This window comes from Phyllosticta citribraziliensis (assembly GCF_038025025.1).
Source record: "Phyllosticta citribraziliensis strain CPC 17464 chromosome Unknown J3D65scaffold_5, whole genome shotgun sequence".
In the NCBI taxonomy this organism is placed as follows: domain Eukaryota; kingdom Fungi; phylum Ascomycota; class Dothideomycetes; order Botryosphaeriales; family Phyllostictaceae; genus Phyllosticta; species Phyllosticta citribraziliensis.
Window position 1 is genome coordinate 2,204,610 of NW_027117342.1, and position 14,999 is coordinate 2,219,608.

Sequence of the window (14,999 nt, forward strand, 5' to 3'; positions counted from 1 at the left end):
TTGAGCAAGTTCCCCGACTTGAGATATCAGAGCCAAGCAATGCGCTGGATCGGAGCGCAACGAACACTGCGGCAGTGAAAGTTTCCTTTGAATATTGAACTTGATCGAGATGTGCCATTAGCAACTATCGTGGCGTTGAAATTCGGCCAGCTTTTGGGTTCATGGAGCCGCGAAACACTCGAGCACCGTCCAGGTTTTCAACTTGCGATATCTGAGCACTTGGTCTTCGGAGCCGACCAATTGGGCAATTCATGCGGTGTTCAAATCATGAACAGACTTGCCATCCGCGCATGACCAGACTTGCGAGAAAGAATGTCACTGCCGTGTCGAAAACCCGGCGGGAGGCCAGTCGGGTCATAACTCGTTCAAACTTGTTGTCCTGAGACCGCTGGACTAGGAGTCGAGCTGATGGACAGCTAGCGAGCGACATTTCAACCAGTTCATGTTTGCCCTTGCAATGATGGAACAGCATGAGCGTCGAAAGTAGCTGGAAGGGTCCTGGATCCCGGTCGTGGCGTCGCAAAAGCCGGTATTCTTAATGTGCCGTCTGAAGCGTCCGTGGTATTGCACCTTCGATTGTCGTCGACAAAATCTGCGTGTCGCTTCATCGAGAGAGTTCCGAATCGATTTCGAGGACCTCCGTGGTCAAGTTCTGCACCTCCTCGGCCGACAACATGTCGACGGTACCCTGCAAGTCCGCTACGATACGCTCGAGGCCGGACGTAAGAGCCTCGAGTTCGGCTCTTTGCGCCAGAACGTCGGACAGCAAAGCCTTGTTGTCTTGCTGCATGGTCGCAAGCTGGGTTGTCAAAGACGTGGTCTGGGCGGCGAGAAAGGGCTGAAGGTGTGCCAGGATCAAAGTTTGAGCAGGCAGTGTGTGGGGCCTATGCATGTTTGTCAATCAATGGAGTGTGGCGCGATGAGCTCCGACCCTTACGGTGTTGGGGGTTCGACGGGTGCCCCGTTTGCGTCGGCCTCGGCACGTTGTTTGCGCTTCTTTGCATCGTCGACGAGGGTGTCTAGGGAATTCAGGGAATAAACAACATTCCTCGAGGCCAGGATGTGGTCAAAGTTGGACTAGCGAGCAGAAGGTTAGCGGGAGCGGCGCAGGATAAACAACGGAAATGAAGACGAGGCTGTGGCACTGCCGACTCACCGAAGCAGCACTGGCGATCTTGGAGGTGAAGTCTCGATGAAGAGCGTCCAAGGCCTCGGGAACGTACTGAGCGGGCGTTGGGAAACACGAGGCGAAGTTGGAGTATGAGCAACGATCCAGGGTAGCTTGGACAGCCTTGGAGAAGACTTGTTGCAGGTGTCGGGCGCGTTTACCAGGCGTTTGGGCGACGGGAGGAGCCGGTGGCGGAGAGGGCGAAGGCGAGAGGGCAGACGGATCGCCGGTGGGATTACCGTTGAGGGCAGCAGGCATGGCGGAAAAGTTGGAGCTGGAGGTGAAGACAATTAGAGAGAGTACGATGTCGATGTTTTGGTGTTTTGAGGCTGTCGGCCGGGAAGCTAGCTCAGCCCTGCGCGCACAGATGCCGGCCGGCATTGGTTTTCTGCCGCGGCATTGGCTTGGCGCGTCTCTCTCGCGTCAGGCGGCCTGGCGGAACCCTGACCCTGACCTCAACTCCACCGCCGTCTCTCCCATCAACCCCAGGGCCAACTGTGTAGACATCACCTCCTCTCCCGGGCTTCATCGTTCGACTCGAGCCTTCTCAGCCCGACGTCCAACATGTCTGCCTCCCAGCACTGCCCCCTTTCCCTTGTCTGCCGATTTCCGTAGGCGAGCCTTGTTCGTATCGGGTGGCTATGGCTGTAGGTCCGGGGGCCGAAGATCAATTCAGCTCCAAACGGGGAAAATTCTAAAGCGTTAGCCCCAAGGGTCCTTGCTTTTTCTGTTGGTCTTGGACCTATATATTGTCGTGACGCGCCGCCATGTAGGTAGCAGATCAACTAACTCGCCGTCAAAATGGACTCGTTCAGTGAGAAGATGCCCATGGTCACTGTCGGTATACACCAAAGCTCCAGCATTACATTTACTGATCGACGACGTTAGATCCAAGTCTCGCCAGCACCGCTGTCTGAAAACAACATGGCCATATACGTGCCGACGACAGTATCGGAAAAGCGCCTCAAGGTGCCTCTGTCACTCGTGATTCCCCAAACGCTGCAACCGCCTCGAAGGATTCCTATCATGGACGAGGAAGCCCAAGTGGAGATGCTCGACGAGTACAGAGGCTCCCTTCAATGGGTCACAGCCGTGCTCCTCGTCGTAGGCATTTGCGTCTTTGGCTGGTTCATCCGAATTGTCCTGCTTGCAGCTGCACCGCCAGTGAAGCTGCATGCTGGCATAATTGCACCTTGAGCAGCGTGATGAATCACGAGACTGCTCTGCCCAGGTCCGTCCGTCCAGTTTGCCCGGCGCGTACCTACCCGCCGCCGCCGTGTTGCGAGAAGGACGGCCTCTTGCAGGCGCACATGGCGCTAGTCGCCGTTCGGTTGTGCCCTTTAAAATGCCCTCTTTCGACCCTCCACCTTCTTCTTCCCTCCCCGACATCCTCCCTCCGTCCATCTCAAGCCCCCCCCCCTCAAAGGTACGTCCACGGCACCGCCCGACCTTGCAATTCTTCGCTTCCATAGCCCTCACTGACGCCCTTAACAGCTCACCCTCGCCTTCCGGCGATCCGTCCATCATGGTTGCCCAAAACCTCGCCCAGGGTACGCACATGCACGCGTACAACACCCCCAGGGAGCATGTCGGCACCCAGACCGTTTGCGAGACTTGCAACACGACCATGAGGACTTGCGACTGGCCTGCGCATAAAAGAGGCAAAAAGCACGACAAGGCCTTGAAAAAGAACGCGAAGGATGCAGCCGATGCTCTCGCCGCTGAGCGCATCGCCACGTCTTGGGGCGACGAGGCCAATGAGGCCGCTGCCAACGACTCTGCTGCTGCCAATGACCACGGCAGGCCAAGCAGCGACCGCGCCTGTCGCAACTGCGGCCAAGAGGGCCATTTCTCCAGGGACTGCACTGAGCCTCGCTCCGGCGGCGGCGGTGGTGGTGGAGCCTGTCACAACTGCGGCCAAGAGGGTCACTTCGCCAGGGACTGCCCTGAGCCTCGCTCCGGCGGCGGCGGCGGTAGGGCCTGTCGCAACTGCGGCTCGACCGATCACCTGGCGAGGGAATGTCCTGAACGTTCCGCTCCCACCTGCCACAAGTGCAAACAGCCCGGCCACATCTCCAAGGACTGCAGCGTCATCAAGTGCGACAACTGCGACGCGGATGATCACGAGTGGAAGCAATGCCCGCTGAAGAAGAACTGGGAGAAGATCATGGCCGACTGGAAGTGCAAGAACTGCGAGAAGAGTAAGTTTGAGGAGGGTTCAGGATTTTTGCACCCAAGCGCTAACAAATGGTTCAGAGGGCCACTCCGCGAAGAAGTGCCCCAATCCCACTGTGGGCGGATCCGGATTCGGCGGTGACAGCGGCAACGGTGGATTCGGCAATGCTGCCAGCTACGGCAACGCGGGTGGCTTCGAAAACGGTGGCTCCAACAACGGTGGCTTCAACAGCGGTGGCTTTGACAACGCTGCTGTCGCCGACGGTGCTACGGCATCTTCCAGTTGGGACACCACTCCTGCTGCGGACAACGGAAATCAGTGGGCCTGATAGAGGACGACGCGCATTGTGCTTGGCCGAAACTCGACCTGGGACAGACAAACGCAGCTCAGCTCCGCATGTGTACAATTACTGGATCTGTCGCTCACAGATGGATCATGATCGGGCAAAAGGGAATGGGGTGGAAGGGTGCAAAAAGACTGACTCGGCTTAGAGATTCTTTGCTGTAATCCATTGGCTCGAGTTCTAAAACCACAAAAACAATCTCATGTTCAACCGGATGCTTGTTTCACAATCATGCCTTGTGCCCATGTCTTACAGCCTGTCTTGGTGACCTTCTGCTCAGTCAAGGCGCTAACATGCCCAGCAAATTGATTGCCATCCTCTGCCTTCCGCCGATTCCGCGTGTTGTACTTTGCTTGATTCCAAAATCCATAACACACACAGCAGCAACACCTATCAAAGAAATGCAACCTCCCACATGCTCCTCTCCAAATCCCATGCGTTCGTTTGCCGTAAGACCACATTTCTGACAACATGCCTTAATGCAAGAATTTCATTCTGACAATCGATTAGACTAGACCACACACTCCCTTCATAGCTCTGCGCTGTCACCAATCTAGATACCGCATGCCCAGTCTCAACCCCAGAAACGCCCAACGCCGCATCAAAAGCCATTGCAAGACATTTCCTTGTCGTAAAAATCATAAACACCCCGCATTATCCCACGCCCGTCCTACCTTGGTCCGTCCGTCCAATGCCCGGGGTATCTCTGATGCGCGTGGAGAAAGATAGAAAACTACGAAAAAAAGGAGACGTGGCACAGTGGGATGGCGATGCTGCTGCTGCCGCTCACTCCCACGACCACCGCAGGTTGGCCGCCGCGTCGGCCTCGCTGCCCCGACTGCTCACGCTGTCGGCGCTCAACTTATTCGGATTGAGGGCTGACTGGCCGCTCTCGCGCGTGCCGCGGCGCCTCTTCCGCGCGATGATGGCCCTGCGCAGCTCCTGGCCGCCGCGCTTGGGCAGACGGCCCAGGCGGGCACGGAAGCCGCAACGTTCGCGCTCCTCGTCGGCGGGGGACCCCCAAGAACACCACGACGACCACGACGACCACCTGCAGCCGCGGGCAAAGACGGCGCTGACCTCCTCGAGCGTCATGTTGCTCGTCTCGACGTAGGTGCAGTAGATGACGGCGACGGTGAAGACGTCCCACGCGATGAAGACGGCGTAGTAGCGCCAGCCGAGGCGCGAAAAGGCGATGCCGGTCACAAACGTGTTGTAGAAGTTTGCGACGTTGGTGGCCAAATTATACAGGCCCATGCCCTTGGCGCGCGACTCGTAGCGCAGGCACTCGACCGGGTACAGCGCCTGCAGCGGCGTCACGCCCAGGCTGTACACAAGCATGAGCAGGAAGGTCAGCGCGATGATGGCGCGCGATTGCCCCGTCGGGATGTTGTCGCTTGTCGTCGCCGCGCCGTTTGTCGCGTTGAGCGGCATCACGATGACCCAGATGAAGGCGATGGCGCTGATGGAGAAGAGCAGCTGCCGGCGGCGTCCGAGAGCGTCGCTGAACCGCGCGCCGACGAGGGCGCCCGCCAGTGCCATCAGAGTCAGCAAGGCGGTCAGGAGGAGCCGCGTGCGTGTGTTGGTGATGCCGGCTGTCAGGAGAACGGTAGGGTAGTAGTACGATGTCGACGCGTTGCCAACCCATTGGTTGAAGAAGGCAAAGGTTATCACAATAAAGGTGCGGTAGCGCACTTCGGGCGTGTTGAAGAGCTCGCGGTAGTCCCACCACCGCTTGTCAGCGCCTGTGACGGAGATGTCGTTAACCATCTCTCTGTATTCGAGCTGCACGATAGGACAGTCGCGGCGCCCTTCGCCGTGGTATTTGGTCTGTGGTTTGTCAGCCGGGTCTTCTGTCAAGTATGTCTTCCCAGAATCGCACCATGACCCTCAACGCCTCGTCGTGTCTATCGTTCGCAATCAACCACCGCGGCGTCTCGGGCACGAACGGGCTCCCCACGATCACGATGCCCGCAAAGAGAATCTGCAGCCATGAGGGGATCCGCCAGCTCTGCGGTCCGTCAATGGCGCTCGTAGCGTACGGCACAAACGTGCCAGGCAACGCCCCGACAAACCAAAAGGTGTTGTACACGCCCGTCAGCATGCCACGGTACGCAGGATGGGCCATTTCGCTAACATAAGCGGGACCGGCAGTCGCACATATGCTGACGCCGAAGCCAAGGACAAAGCGACCTCCGATGAATGCTCCTAGGCTGGTCGACGAGGCCTGTACGCCGGCACCCAGGATGATGATTGAGGCACCTGTGAACATTCCCCATCGACGACCAAACGTGTCGCAGGCCGGTCCTGCGGCGAAGGATCCAACGAGGTTGCCGATTTGGTAGATTGCATAGACGATTCCAGTTGTGGGAGTGCCGTTGACCGGGTCGAAGCCAAAATAGGAGCGGTACTGAGGGTAGGAGTTTATGGCGGCCATCAGAGACCCGTCATAACCGTTGATGCAGGAGTTGAGCGTGGCCAGAAGCAGAATGGCGTATAGCTGCTACCATTAGACCTGGTGCAGCATGTATGTAGGTGACGGTGGGACAACGCACTTTGAACATGGACTTTGTCCACGGCGATGGCTTTGCCTGAGCGCTTGCTGCGGCTAGGTCGTTGTTCTCGGCATTGCAGTCGTCGTCTTCCTCGCCCCATGAGAAGATGTCGTATTCTTTCCGCGCCGGGAATCCCCAGTCTCCAGTTTCCCTTGATATAGCCATGGTTGGCTTTTCGGATCAGTCGGGGACATGCAAGTCGCGGAGGAACGTTGACGATGGATGAAAGGGGAGGAAGGCTATCATTGAGGGCGGGCGCGGCGGCTGGCAATAATGCTGGTCGATATATGCACAACATCCAGATGGGTCTCGTCATAATATGGCTCAAGCCTGTGTCTAGGGTCGCCCACGACGTAGGGTCGGCCTTGGGACCCGACCACCTGGTTCAGGACTCGACATATACCAGCATCATACGACGGCCACGACAACGTACGGGCGGCAGACCCAAAATAGCCGCGGGTCGGGTCGTCGCACAGGATGCACGCTGACAAGACTCGAGTTGCGCGGTGCCTGCGGGGTTTCGCATGCGGTTTCAGCTCCGTCGTGAGGTTGCGGGTCGGCGGTCCGAGCCTTCGGTTTGTCCAAGATCCACGATAGAGAACAGACGGTCAGGGAGCATTCGTATCGCTAAAGGAGCGCAGACATTGGCTCCCACTCTTCCAGCTCTTGGAGATGGCCATGGCAATAGGAACCAGTCAACCAAGCCCTCGGCGGACATGGATATAGGGCGCAGCCGAGTGGATGCGTTGCGTGTGCCACGACTTTCTTGTTCGTCGGTTGCAGCTGCTTCTCGCGCGGTGGCACAAGAGCAAGAAGCAGAAATTTTGGTCGACGAAACGAGCGCCCTGCAGCTCATTGCACCAATTGAAAGCAGAGTGGATGCGCGCCACAGATCTGCCAGCCACTGCTCTCGTACGATCGTTCTCTCTCCATCTCATCTCGTTGCTATGGGTGCTTCCCGGCCGTTTGGCTTCTGCGCATCGAGTTTCTCCGTAATTGGCATCACCAAGCCACCTGCCCACGCCTCTTTTTCTTTTGGACGACGGCCTGACATGAAGCCACAACTATATCTGCACATGATGATTAGCAATAAGAGTGGACCTCGATCTTGTTGGACTCCGTCTCGACCCTCAAAAGCGTAGGCCTGCGCCATTCCTTCTAGAAATCTTCCCAGCACCGTCATTTCTCAGCGGGAGTGCTGCCTCTGAAACTTTCCCCACACCGCCCCATTATTTTGCACCTCGGTCAGTATCAGGATAGAAAAACAACGAATAGTGGCGAGAGGAGATTCGGGAAGATCGAAAGGTGGTCGTTTGGACTTGGCCAGTCAACGCGTCAACTGTGGTCTGGTTGAAGACGTCATGAGTCCCGCTGGCCCCCCTAGGCCTTCGACTGGCCCCTTCTTCTTTTCAAATATCTTGGTAAGGCGTCTGCTCAATGCGATACGATAGTTGCTCTCCACTACACTGATTATCATACAACGTCAGATGCGTCACTTACTCATAACCCACCTACATGAAACTCCGACACATTTAATCAATCAAAATCTTGCTCTCCAATTCTCCAAAATGTTCAAAGAAACTCTCAAAGAGATTCACAGCATGCTCAACGTCATGCGCACCTCCTGTTTCTCTGATGCTGTGCATGCTCAACTGCGGGTTTCCAAGGTCAAGCGTGCGGGCTCCCATCTTGGCTGCCAGCATCGGTCCAATGGTGCTACCGCAACTCGAGTCGTTGCGCACGACAAAGAGCTGCAGTGGGACACCAGTGCTCTCCGAAGACTTGTTGACATTGGTTGACGCCTTACGCGCACGACGGGCCACCTCCTGCAAAAGGACGATGCCGGGCGAGTTTGTGGCGTATCTTGCGTTGGCATTGATCTTGATGACAGTGCCCTTGTTTAGCTCTGGGCGATGTGAAGACTCGTACTTTATCGCATAGTTGGGGTGGATGGAATGGGCCATGTCTGCGGAGATGAGGAACGAGGTCGCCAGGGTTTGCTCGAATCCAGTGGCGGCATCCACTTCGACGCGCTCGTACGACTTGTCGCTGTTGTTTTCGGTGGGAGGAAGGGCAGAAAGACGCCGGATGACAGCGGGCAGAAGGTTGGAGTCGGCTCCCTGGGCGGTCTGGGAGCCAATCTCTTCATGGTCAAAGAGACCAATGAGGCGAACTGTGGGATCGTTGTCGAGGGTCGAAGGAGATGTCAGAGACTTGATTATGCCTTCCACGCTGCAGTAAGACATCATGAGGTTGTCCAGGCGCGCAGAAAAGATCAGCTCGTTGTTCAGGCCTCCGATGACGGATTTCTGAGTGTCGTAGAGCACCATCTCGAAGTCCTGAACCTCAGAGGGCGACACTCCGGCATGCTCTGCAATAATCTCCACAATGTACGGATGGTGCCTCTCAGAGGGTGTCTTCAATGGCTCAAAGGGTTCTTCCTCGGAAGTCTTTTCTGTAATCTCATTTTCGCTCTTGCCTTGCCTGTTGAGTTCGGCGGCGACCAGCCCGGCGATGGGGAAGAGCTGCGTCTCTTTGTTGAAGCTGAAATCTTGGGTGCGTTCCAGGTGGATGGCGAGGGTGGGGACGCGCAAGATGGGCCGGTCGACCTTGACGAGCTTTTGCTCAAATTGGCCGTCAGACGTCTTGACCAAGACCCTACCGGCGATGCCGAGGTCGCGATCAAACCAAGTGTGCCAGATTCCTCCACCATAGGTCTCAACGCCCACTTGCAAGAATCCGTCGGCTTGTCTCTTTGAGACGGGTTTGATGCGCAAGCACGGCGAGTCGGTGTGGGCACCGATCATGCCAATAGGGTTGCCATGCTTCCATTGCTTGCCGATGGCGAAGGCGACCAGGGAAGAGGTGTTGCGGGTCAGGTAGTATTTTCCACCTGGCTTGAGGGTCGATGACCAGGCGTCGCGTTCCTATAGAGCACGTCAGTGCGCGACCAAGCTCAGCTCCTCGCAGTGCGGACCTTGATCTGGACGAAGCCGGCCTTTTCGAGCTTGTCAATGGACGACTTGACGGCGTGGAAAGCTGGAGGGGAGGGCGTTAGCTAGAGGCGTAAAGTGCGGGGGGCAGTGTCTGAGGCAAGGCACGGTCACGCACGGGTTGGCGAGGCGTTGACAAAGGACAGGAAGTCCTCGGCGTGTTGCAGAGAAGGAGCCATTCTGGAGAAAGGGCGGGAAATGAGTCGCAGCGGCAGGGTGGGTGTGAGCATGCCAAAACTGGCCAGAGCTGGAGGAGATGGAGGAGTAGAATTGTGGTGACGCAGGGCAGGGCAGGGCAGGGCGGCGGCGGGTGTAGCAGATGGACGTGGGCTGTGATTGGCTGGCGGGCGCAATAGACGCGGACTGGACGTGTCGACGGTGAAGGATGATCAAAACAAAGAGACGGCGCGCTAGAAACACGTCCACGTCTTACACGGTGTGGTTAACAGATCGAAGGACAGCAGCAAGTCGCTCTCGTTGTCGTTGTCGTTCTCGTTGTTGAGCTGCGTTAAGGCTCGGTCGTCACTCCCGTCAGGTCTCCCCGTCAGGGCCCAGGAAGCCCGGCTTGGCTGTTATCACGACCACGACCCTTCGGTACAGTACCTTGCCTGACCGCCATCTACCTACCTTACCCACACGACTCCCCACATCACCCAGCCCGGCGCACCGTCCGCGACTGCGCGCCCCTCGCTCCATTACTCGTCGCCGTCAACCGTGGCCCGGAGAGGTCAAATGCGCGACGATTGACCTGACGCTGTGAGCTCGTCGGCCCGCTGCCGATCCGCTGTACTGCTGCTCCTCCTACAACAACAAACACCGACCTCAAGGGGTGGCTGGGCCGCTTCCAGACAACAACTCCTCCGATTCCACCCAACCACGCCGCATTCCAACTGCTCCCGCCCTTCGCGACCGCTCACTGCCGCCGTCGGCTCGCTCCGCGCCCAGCCCGCAACCCTCGCGACCGACAAGACCAGGCCAAGGTGAAGCGCCGCCATGAGGGAAGCCGACGAAGACCTGGCCCTTGGGCCCGACCAAACCCACACTCCCTCTCTCATCTCTCCTCCCGAGTCAAAAACCCCTCCGACCCAGCGCGCAAAGCGCAACCTGACTGGTGGCGGCGCGCAGGGCAATGGAACCGCCTCCGAAGCTGTCGATGCTTCGGCCCTCACCAAGGCATTGGAGAGATTCGAAGCTGCTGGTAGACGAGAGCGCACTCCGACCGGAAGTCCTAGTCGGAAGAGGCAGCGAGTTTATGGCGACAGGTCAGTGAGCCACGAGGGTCTCAACGTTCATGGTACCCCAGGTACCGCTAGGGTGCCAAAGTCGTCTGATCCGCCACTTCAGGGTCTTTGAATTTCACCAGAACCAGTCACTAACCTGAGAGCAGGTTTATTCCCAATCGCTCAGGACAGGATTTTCCTGCAAGCTTTACCCTGATGCACGAAGATGGGTCGCCTGCAACGCCCTCCAAGTCAACAAAGAAGACTCCGCACAACGACCTTCACTTCCAGAAGAGTACGTTTGGTGCACCTACAGCGTCGTTGATTGCTCGACTGACATTTTTCTTCTAGCTGAGCAAGCGAACCGTACATTCAGTTCGCTTCTCCGTTCTGAAATGTTTGATGATACCATTCCCCAGAGTATAAACTTCGAGACGACTACGATTCATGACCCATCTAGAGCCAAAACGCCTCCTCTCCGGAACTCTTCGCTCCCTGCTCCTGCGCTCACTCCATCAACCCCTCACAAGAACCTCTTTTCTTATGAAGCGCAACGACATCAAAGCGTTTCTGGGCATCCTACTCCACACAGGACGCCTCACCGCCATGGGCCCAATCTCAACACCATGTCAGAAATGTATAGCCTGTCGCCGGTCAAGTACAGCAGCCAAACGATGCTCCTGAGTCCCAGAAAGACACCACGTGCAGTTCCCAAAGTACCTTACAAGGTGCTCGATGCGCCCGAGCTGGCCGACGACTTTTATCTCAACCTTGTGGATTGGGGAAGTCAGAACATCCTCGGCGTTGGTCTTGGCCAATGCGTCTACATGTGGAATTCATCCTCTGGGCGCGTTACCAAGCTCTGCGAACTGCAGGACGATCTTGTGACCAGCGTCAACTGGATCCAACGGGTATGTATCCATGTCCAGGGCAAGACATTCCCGCAGCTAATCGTCGACAGGGCTCCCACCTTGCGATCGGCACTAACAAGGGTTTCGTGCAAATATGGGATGTGCAGGCTCAGCGCCGTCTCCGTACCCTCACTGGACACACAGCAAGGGTTGGCGCCCTCGCGTGGAACGAGCATATTCTAACGTCTGGCTCCCGCGATCGGTTGATTTATCATCGCGACGTCCGCCAGCCCGACCAGTGGCTCCGGAAGCTCGTCGGCCACAAGCAGGAAGTGTGTGGCCTGAAATGGAACTGCGAGGATGGTCAGTTAGCGTCGGGCGGTAACGACAACAAACTCATGGTTTGGGAGAATCTCAACGCGGAGCCGACATTCAAATGGAGCGAGCACTCGGCCGCCGTCAAGGCCATCGCATGGAGCCCTCACCAACGCGGTCTCCTGGCTTCCGGAGGCGGTACTGCCGACCGAACCATCAAATTCTGGAACACGCTCATCTCTCCCCACGGCCCGTCGTCGTCGTCCCTTGCCGCTCAAGCCTACCAGAACGCCAACCCCGCCGTGCCGAATGTTCATACAACTCCAGCGAACCTTTTGTCCAGTGTCGACACTGGATCGCAAGTGTGCAACCTCGCGTGGAGCCGCAACAGCAACGAGATTGTGTCGACCCATGGGTACAGTCAGAACCAAATCATCGTCTGGAAGTATCCGAGCATGCAGCAAGTTGTCAGCCTCACAGGCCACACCTTCCGTGTTCTCTACCTAGCAATGAGTCCAGATGGCCAGGTCATAGTCACGGGCGCCGGAGACGAAACCCTGCGATTTTGGAACGCATTCAAGAAGAGGGACAGGCCTGCTGGAGGATTGGGAACTGTGGAAAACTGGGGAGTCATCAGGTGAAGAGGTTACAAAAGAGTTGGGACGTGTTTGAAAGAAAAGTCTGCTCGACACAGCTTGCACGATGCGGATGCCACAGCAGCGTCTAAAACATGTGGGGTTGAGATGGAATTCCCCTCATGGAAGATTGCTTTATACGACCGACTTGGCAAACCCCAGAGAGGTTGCTTTTCTTGCTTCAGCTCGAAGAAAGGGTCTTGAGCCAGCCGCCGTTTGCTCACGCCGCCGGCTACGAACGATTTTAGCGGCCCGCTTGCCAGAGTCACAGGCCCAAACGACCCACCCACCAACAGCCCGACCTGCGCGCCTACTTGCAGCGACGAAGTCGACGGGAGACAGAGGTGGTGGATTTGATTCATACAGCGCCAGTGCTTGAAATTTTGGCGTCGACTGTCGAAGTGCAGTCGACCAAGTGCTCAGGCTAGTGCGGCAGCAGTTAGTCGGCTTTGGGGAGAGAGGAGAGGTCTGGGGAGGGATTAGCATGAGACAACGACATGACGAAGATGGCTGCGAGATGGCTGGGGACATGGCGAAGTAGGAATAGTTGTAGATGAAGCGGAATGAAAGATAGACACGACGGACAAACAACATGGCCCATGTGACGCGTGGCGATTGGCTGCCGTGGCGCTTCCCGGTCGCTCTGCTCTCCCCACCACGACTCAGGGCTCAGCGGCATCCCTGGCTCGCGCAACGATCAGCGACACAGCGCGAACTCGACCCACCACGACCTGCAGGTTGCTCTTGTACAAAGAGCCGCCTGGCCGCCCATCTTGTCACCACGGCTCCCATTCCATCCTCCTCCGCGCGTAGTTCCGCTGCCGCTTCGCGCAACTCGACCGCTCCTCCGTCGCCTCTCGCCATCGCCGAACAACTCACCTCTGCAAGTGCCATCCTCTTCGACCCGCGCTACACCCGCCGACCCCCGCCGACCCGCCTCAGACCTACCCACATCGCTACTCTCTCGCTCGAGAACCGCTCCGACTCCACCATCAGCATCAGGAGCTTAGGCCGAGGCCACACCGTTTCCATCATGGACAAGAGACATCCATCGTCGTTCCAACAGCTGGAGAAGCTGGGCGAGGGAACCTATGCCACAGTAAGCCTCGCACGCCCGCACTCTTTCGCGACCACGTTGCTGACCGCTCAGGTATTCAAAGGCCGCAACAGGCAGACTGGCGAGTTTGTCGCGCTCAAGGAGATCCACCTCGATTCAGAGGAGGGCACACCCTCCACTGCCATTCGCGAAATCTCGCTCATGAAGGAGCTCAAGCACGAGAACATTGTCTCGCTGCACGACGTCATCCATACCGAGAACAAGCTGATGCTCGTCTTCGAGTACATGGACAAGGACCTCAAAAAGTACATGGACTCTCGCGGCGACCGTGGCCAGCTCGACCCGGCAACCATCAAGTCGTTCATGTACCAGCTCCTGCGTGGCATCGCCTTTTGCCATGATAACCGCGTCTTGCACCGTGACCTCAAACCTCAGAACCTCTTGATCAACAACAAGGGGCAGCTCAAGCTGGCCGACTTTGGTCTGGCACGCGCTTTTGGCATCCCGGTCAATACATTCTCCAACGAGGTCGTCACCTTGTGGTACCGCGCGCCTGATGTGCTGCTCGGCTCTCGCACCTACAACACCAGCATCGACATATGGAGTGCTGGTTGCATCATGGCTGAGATGTACACCGGTCGCCCGCTCTTCCCGGGAACCACCAACGAAGATCAGTTGCAAAAGATCTTCCGACTGATGGGCACGCCTTCTGAGCGCAGCTGGCCTGGCATCAGCCAATTTCCGGAGTACAAGCCCAACTTCCATGTTTACGCAACCCAGGATCTGCGTATGATTCTACCACAAGTCGACCAGCTCGGCTTGAATCTCCTCAGCTCGATGCTCCAACTTCGCCCCGAAATGCGTATCTCGGCTCAACAAGCATTGCAGCACCCCTGGTTTGCCGATGTCCATCAAGCCATGGCTCAGCAGCAGCAGAACAATGCGCAGCAGTTGGCGCAGCATCAGCAGGCGCACGGGCAGATGGGCAGTGGATACCAGATGGCGCAAGGTGCTTATTAAGATGATCCAGCATCTCTGTGCCCCTCCGTTCCTCTGCCTTTTCTAGTCTTTCCTACATCGCTAATACTGTGACAATTCCCAGGCGAAGTTCACGAGGGACAAGGCATCTACTACAATCACTACTACCCCTACGGTAGAGGATACGGTGCACCCCATCGCTAAGGCTGCCTCGTCGAATTTCGGTCATTTCATCATTTTCCTCAGACTGCATCATTCATCAAGTCGGATCCAGCCTTCCGGATCAGAGGGCTTGCTAAGGGTTGGCGTGCCAGAGCTGATCAGACCTGGATCACTTGGATTGCCCAGAGCCATGAATCTACTGATCAGCCTGTGGTCTGATGCGAAATTGGTTGACACAATTGTTGTGGCCAAATATCGGGATGAATCCTCAAGACACGCAACAACGCCTATGCACATACCCTCGAACAATTCACACAGCGGGTATGCCATGCGGGATACCTTTCGAAGACAGACGAGGATGAGCGTCAGCGATGAAGTGAGCAAACGGACAGCGCCAGGGAAGAGGGCGGGCGTTTTGTGGCTTGAAAGAAAATCCCACAACGTCCATTCTCACCTCCCTCCATATTTGCCTGCTCGTTAGTTCCTTGTGCTTCTCTAAGAGCACGCTCACATGGACATCTGCCTGAGCGAACTGTCCATCGCCAG

At 57.0% G+C, this 14,999-nt stretch overlaps 7 protein-coding genes across 7 annotated transcripts; 4 read left to right on the top strand and 3 right to left on the bottom strand.

Annotated features, from left to right (window-relative positions):
- Window positions 1-604: 604 nt before the first annotated feature.
- Window positions 605-1,426, bottom strand: J3D65DRAFT_552035 (Nnf1-domain-containing protein; the record flags this gene model as incomplete). The annotated part of the gene is made up of 3 exons (XM_066797065.1): window positions 605-884; window positions 938-1,077; window positions 1,157-1,426. 3 exons carry the CDS (start codon window positions 1,424-1,426, stop codon window positions 605-607), a joined length of 690 nt encoding a protein of 229 aa, XP_066656455.1.
- Window positions 1,427-1,969: 543 nt separating this feature from the next.
- On the top strand, window positions 1,970-2,365 carry J3D65DRAFT_667416 (uncharacterized protein; the record flags this gene model as incomplete). Its single annotated transcript, XM_066803018.1, has 2 exons — window positions 1,970-2,005; window positions 2,057-2,365. The coding sequence occupies 2 exons, from the start codon at window positions 1,970-1,972 to the stop codon at window positions 2,363-2,365; spliced, it is 345 nt and encodes a 114-aa protein (XP_066656456.1).
- A 1,951-nt stretch (window positions 2,366-4,316) lies between these two features.
- Window positions 4,317-6,586, bottom strand: J3D65DRAFT_344339 (uncharacterized protein). The gene is made up of 3 exons (XM_066795519.1): window positions 6,243-6,586; window positions 5,570-6,187; window positions 4,317-5,517 (listed from the first exon to the last, which is right to left on the bottom strand). The coding sequence occupies exons 1-3, from the start codon at window positions 6,405-6,407 to the stop codon at window positions 4,474-4,476; spliced, it is 1,827 nt and encodes a 608-aa protein (XP_066656457.1). The 5' UTR covers window positions 6,408-6,586; the 3' UTR covers window positions 4,317-4,473.
- On the top strand, window positions 6,587-7,579 carry J3D65DRAFT_344338 (uncharacterized protein). The gene has a single exon (XM_066795518.1). It carries the CDS (start codon window positions 6,767-6,769, stop codon window positions 7,382-7,384), a length of 618 nt encoding a protein of 205 aa, XP_066656458.1. The 5' UTR covers window positions 6,587-6,766; the 3' UTR covers window positions 7,385-7,579.
- Window positions 7,580-7,774: 195 nt separating this feature from the next.
- J3D65DRAFT_551876 (aspartyl aminopeptidase) lies at window positions 7,775-9,414 on the bottom strand (the record flags this gene model as incomplete). Its single annotated transcript, XM_066797059.1, has 3 exons — window positions 7,775-9,169; window positions 9,220-9,281; window positions 9,354-9,414. The coding sequence occupies 3 exons, from the start codon at window positions 9,412-9,414 to the stop codon at window positions 7,775-7,777; spliced, it is 1,518 nt and encodes a 505-aa protein (XP_066656459.1).
- An 814-nt stretch (window positions 9,415-10,228) lies between these two features.
- J3D65DRAFT_645698 (WD40-repeat-containing domain protein) lies at window positions 10,229-12,262 on the top strand (the record flags this gene model as incomplete). Its single annotated transcript, XM_066802226.1, has 4 exons — window positions 10,229-10,497; window positions 10,623-10,750; window positions 10,807-11,366; window positions 11,417-12,262. 4 exons carry the CDS (start codon window positions 10,229-10,231, stop codon window positions 12,260-12,262), a joined length of 1,803 nt encoding a protein of 600 aa, XP_066656460.1.
- Window positions 12,263-12,848: 586 nt separating this feature from the next.
- Window positions 12,849-14,494, top strand: J3D65DRAFT_695423 (kinase-like domain-containing protein; the record flags this gene model as incomplete). The annotated part of the gene is made up of 3 exons (XM_066803998.1): window positions 12,849-12,880; window positions 13,070-13,355; window positions 13,407-14,494. 3 exons carry the CDS (start codon window positions 12,849-12,851, stop codon window positions 14,331-14,333), a joined length of 1,245 nt encoding a protein of 414 aa, XP_066656461.1. The 3' UTR covers window positions 14,334-14,494.
- Window positions 14,495-14,999: the final 505 nt, after the last annotated feature.

Bases quoted from the DNA above. Each gene is read 5' to 3' on its own strand.
- J3D65DRAFT_344339 (XM_066795519.1), bottom strand. From the start codon at position 6,407: ATGGCTATATCAAGGGAAACTGGAGACTGGGGATTCCCGGCGCGGAAA. The intron at 6,188-6,242 runs GTGCGTTGTCCC...TAATGGTAGCAG, and splicing joins GGACAAAGTCCATGTTCAAA to CTATACGCCATTCTGCTTCT. The intron at 5,518-5,569 runs GTGCGATTCTGG...GACAAACCACAG, and splicing joins ACGAGGCGTTGAGGGTCATG to ACCAAATACCACGGCGAAGG.
- J3D65DRAFT_344338 (XM_066795518.1), top strand. From the start codon at position 6,767: ATGCGGTTTCAGCTCCGTCGTGAGGTTGCGGGTCGGCGGTCCGAGCCT.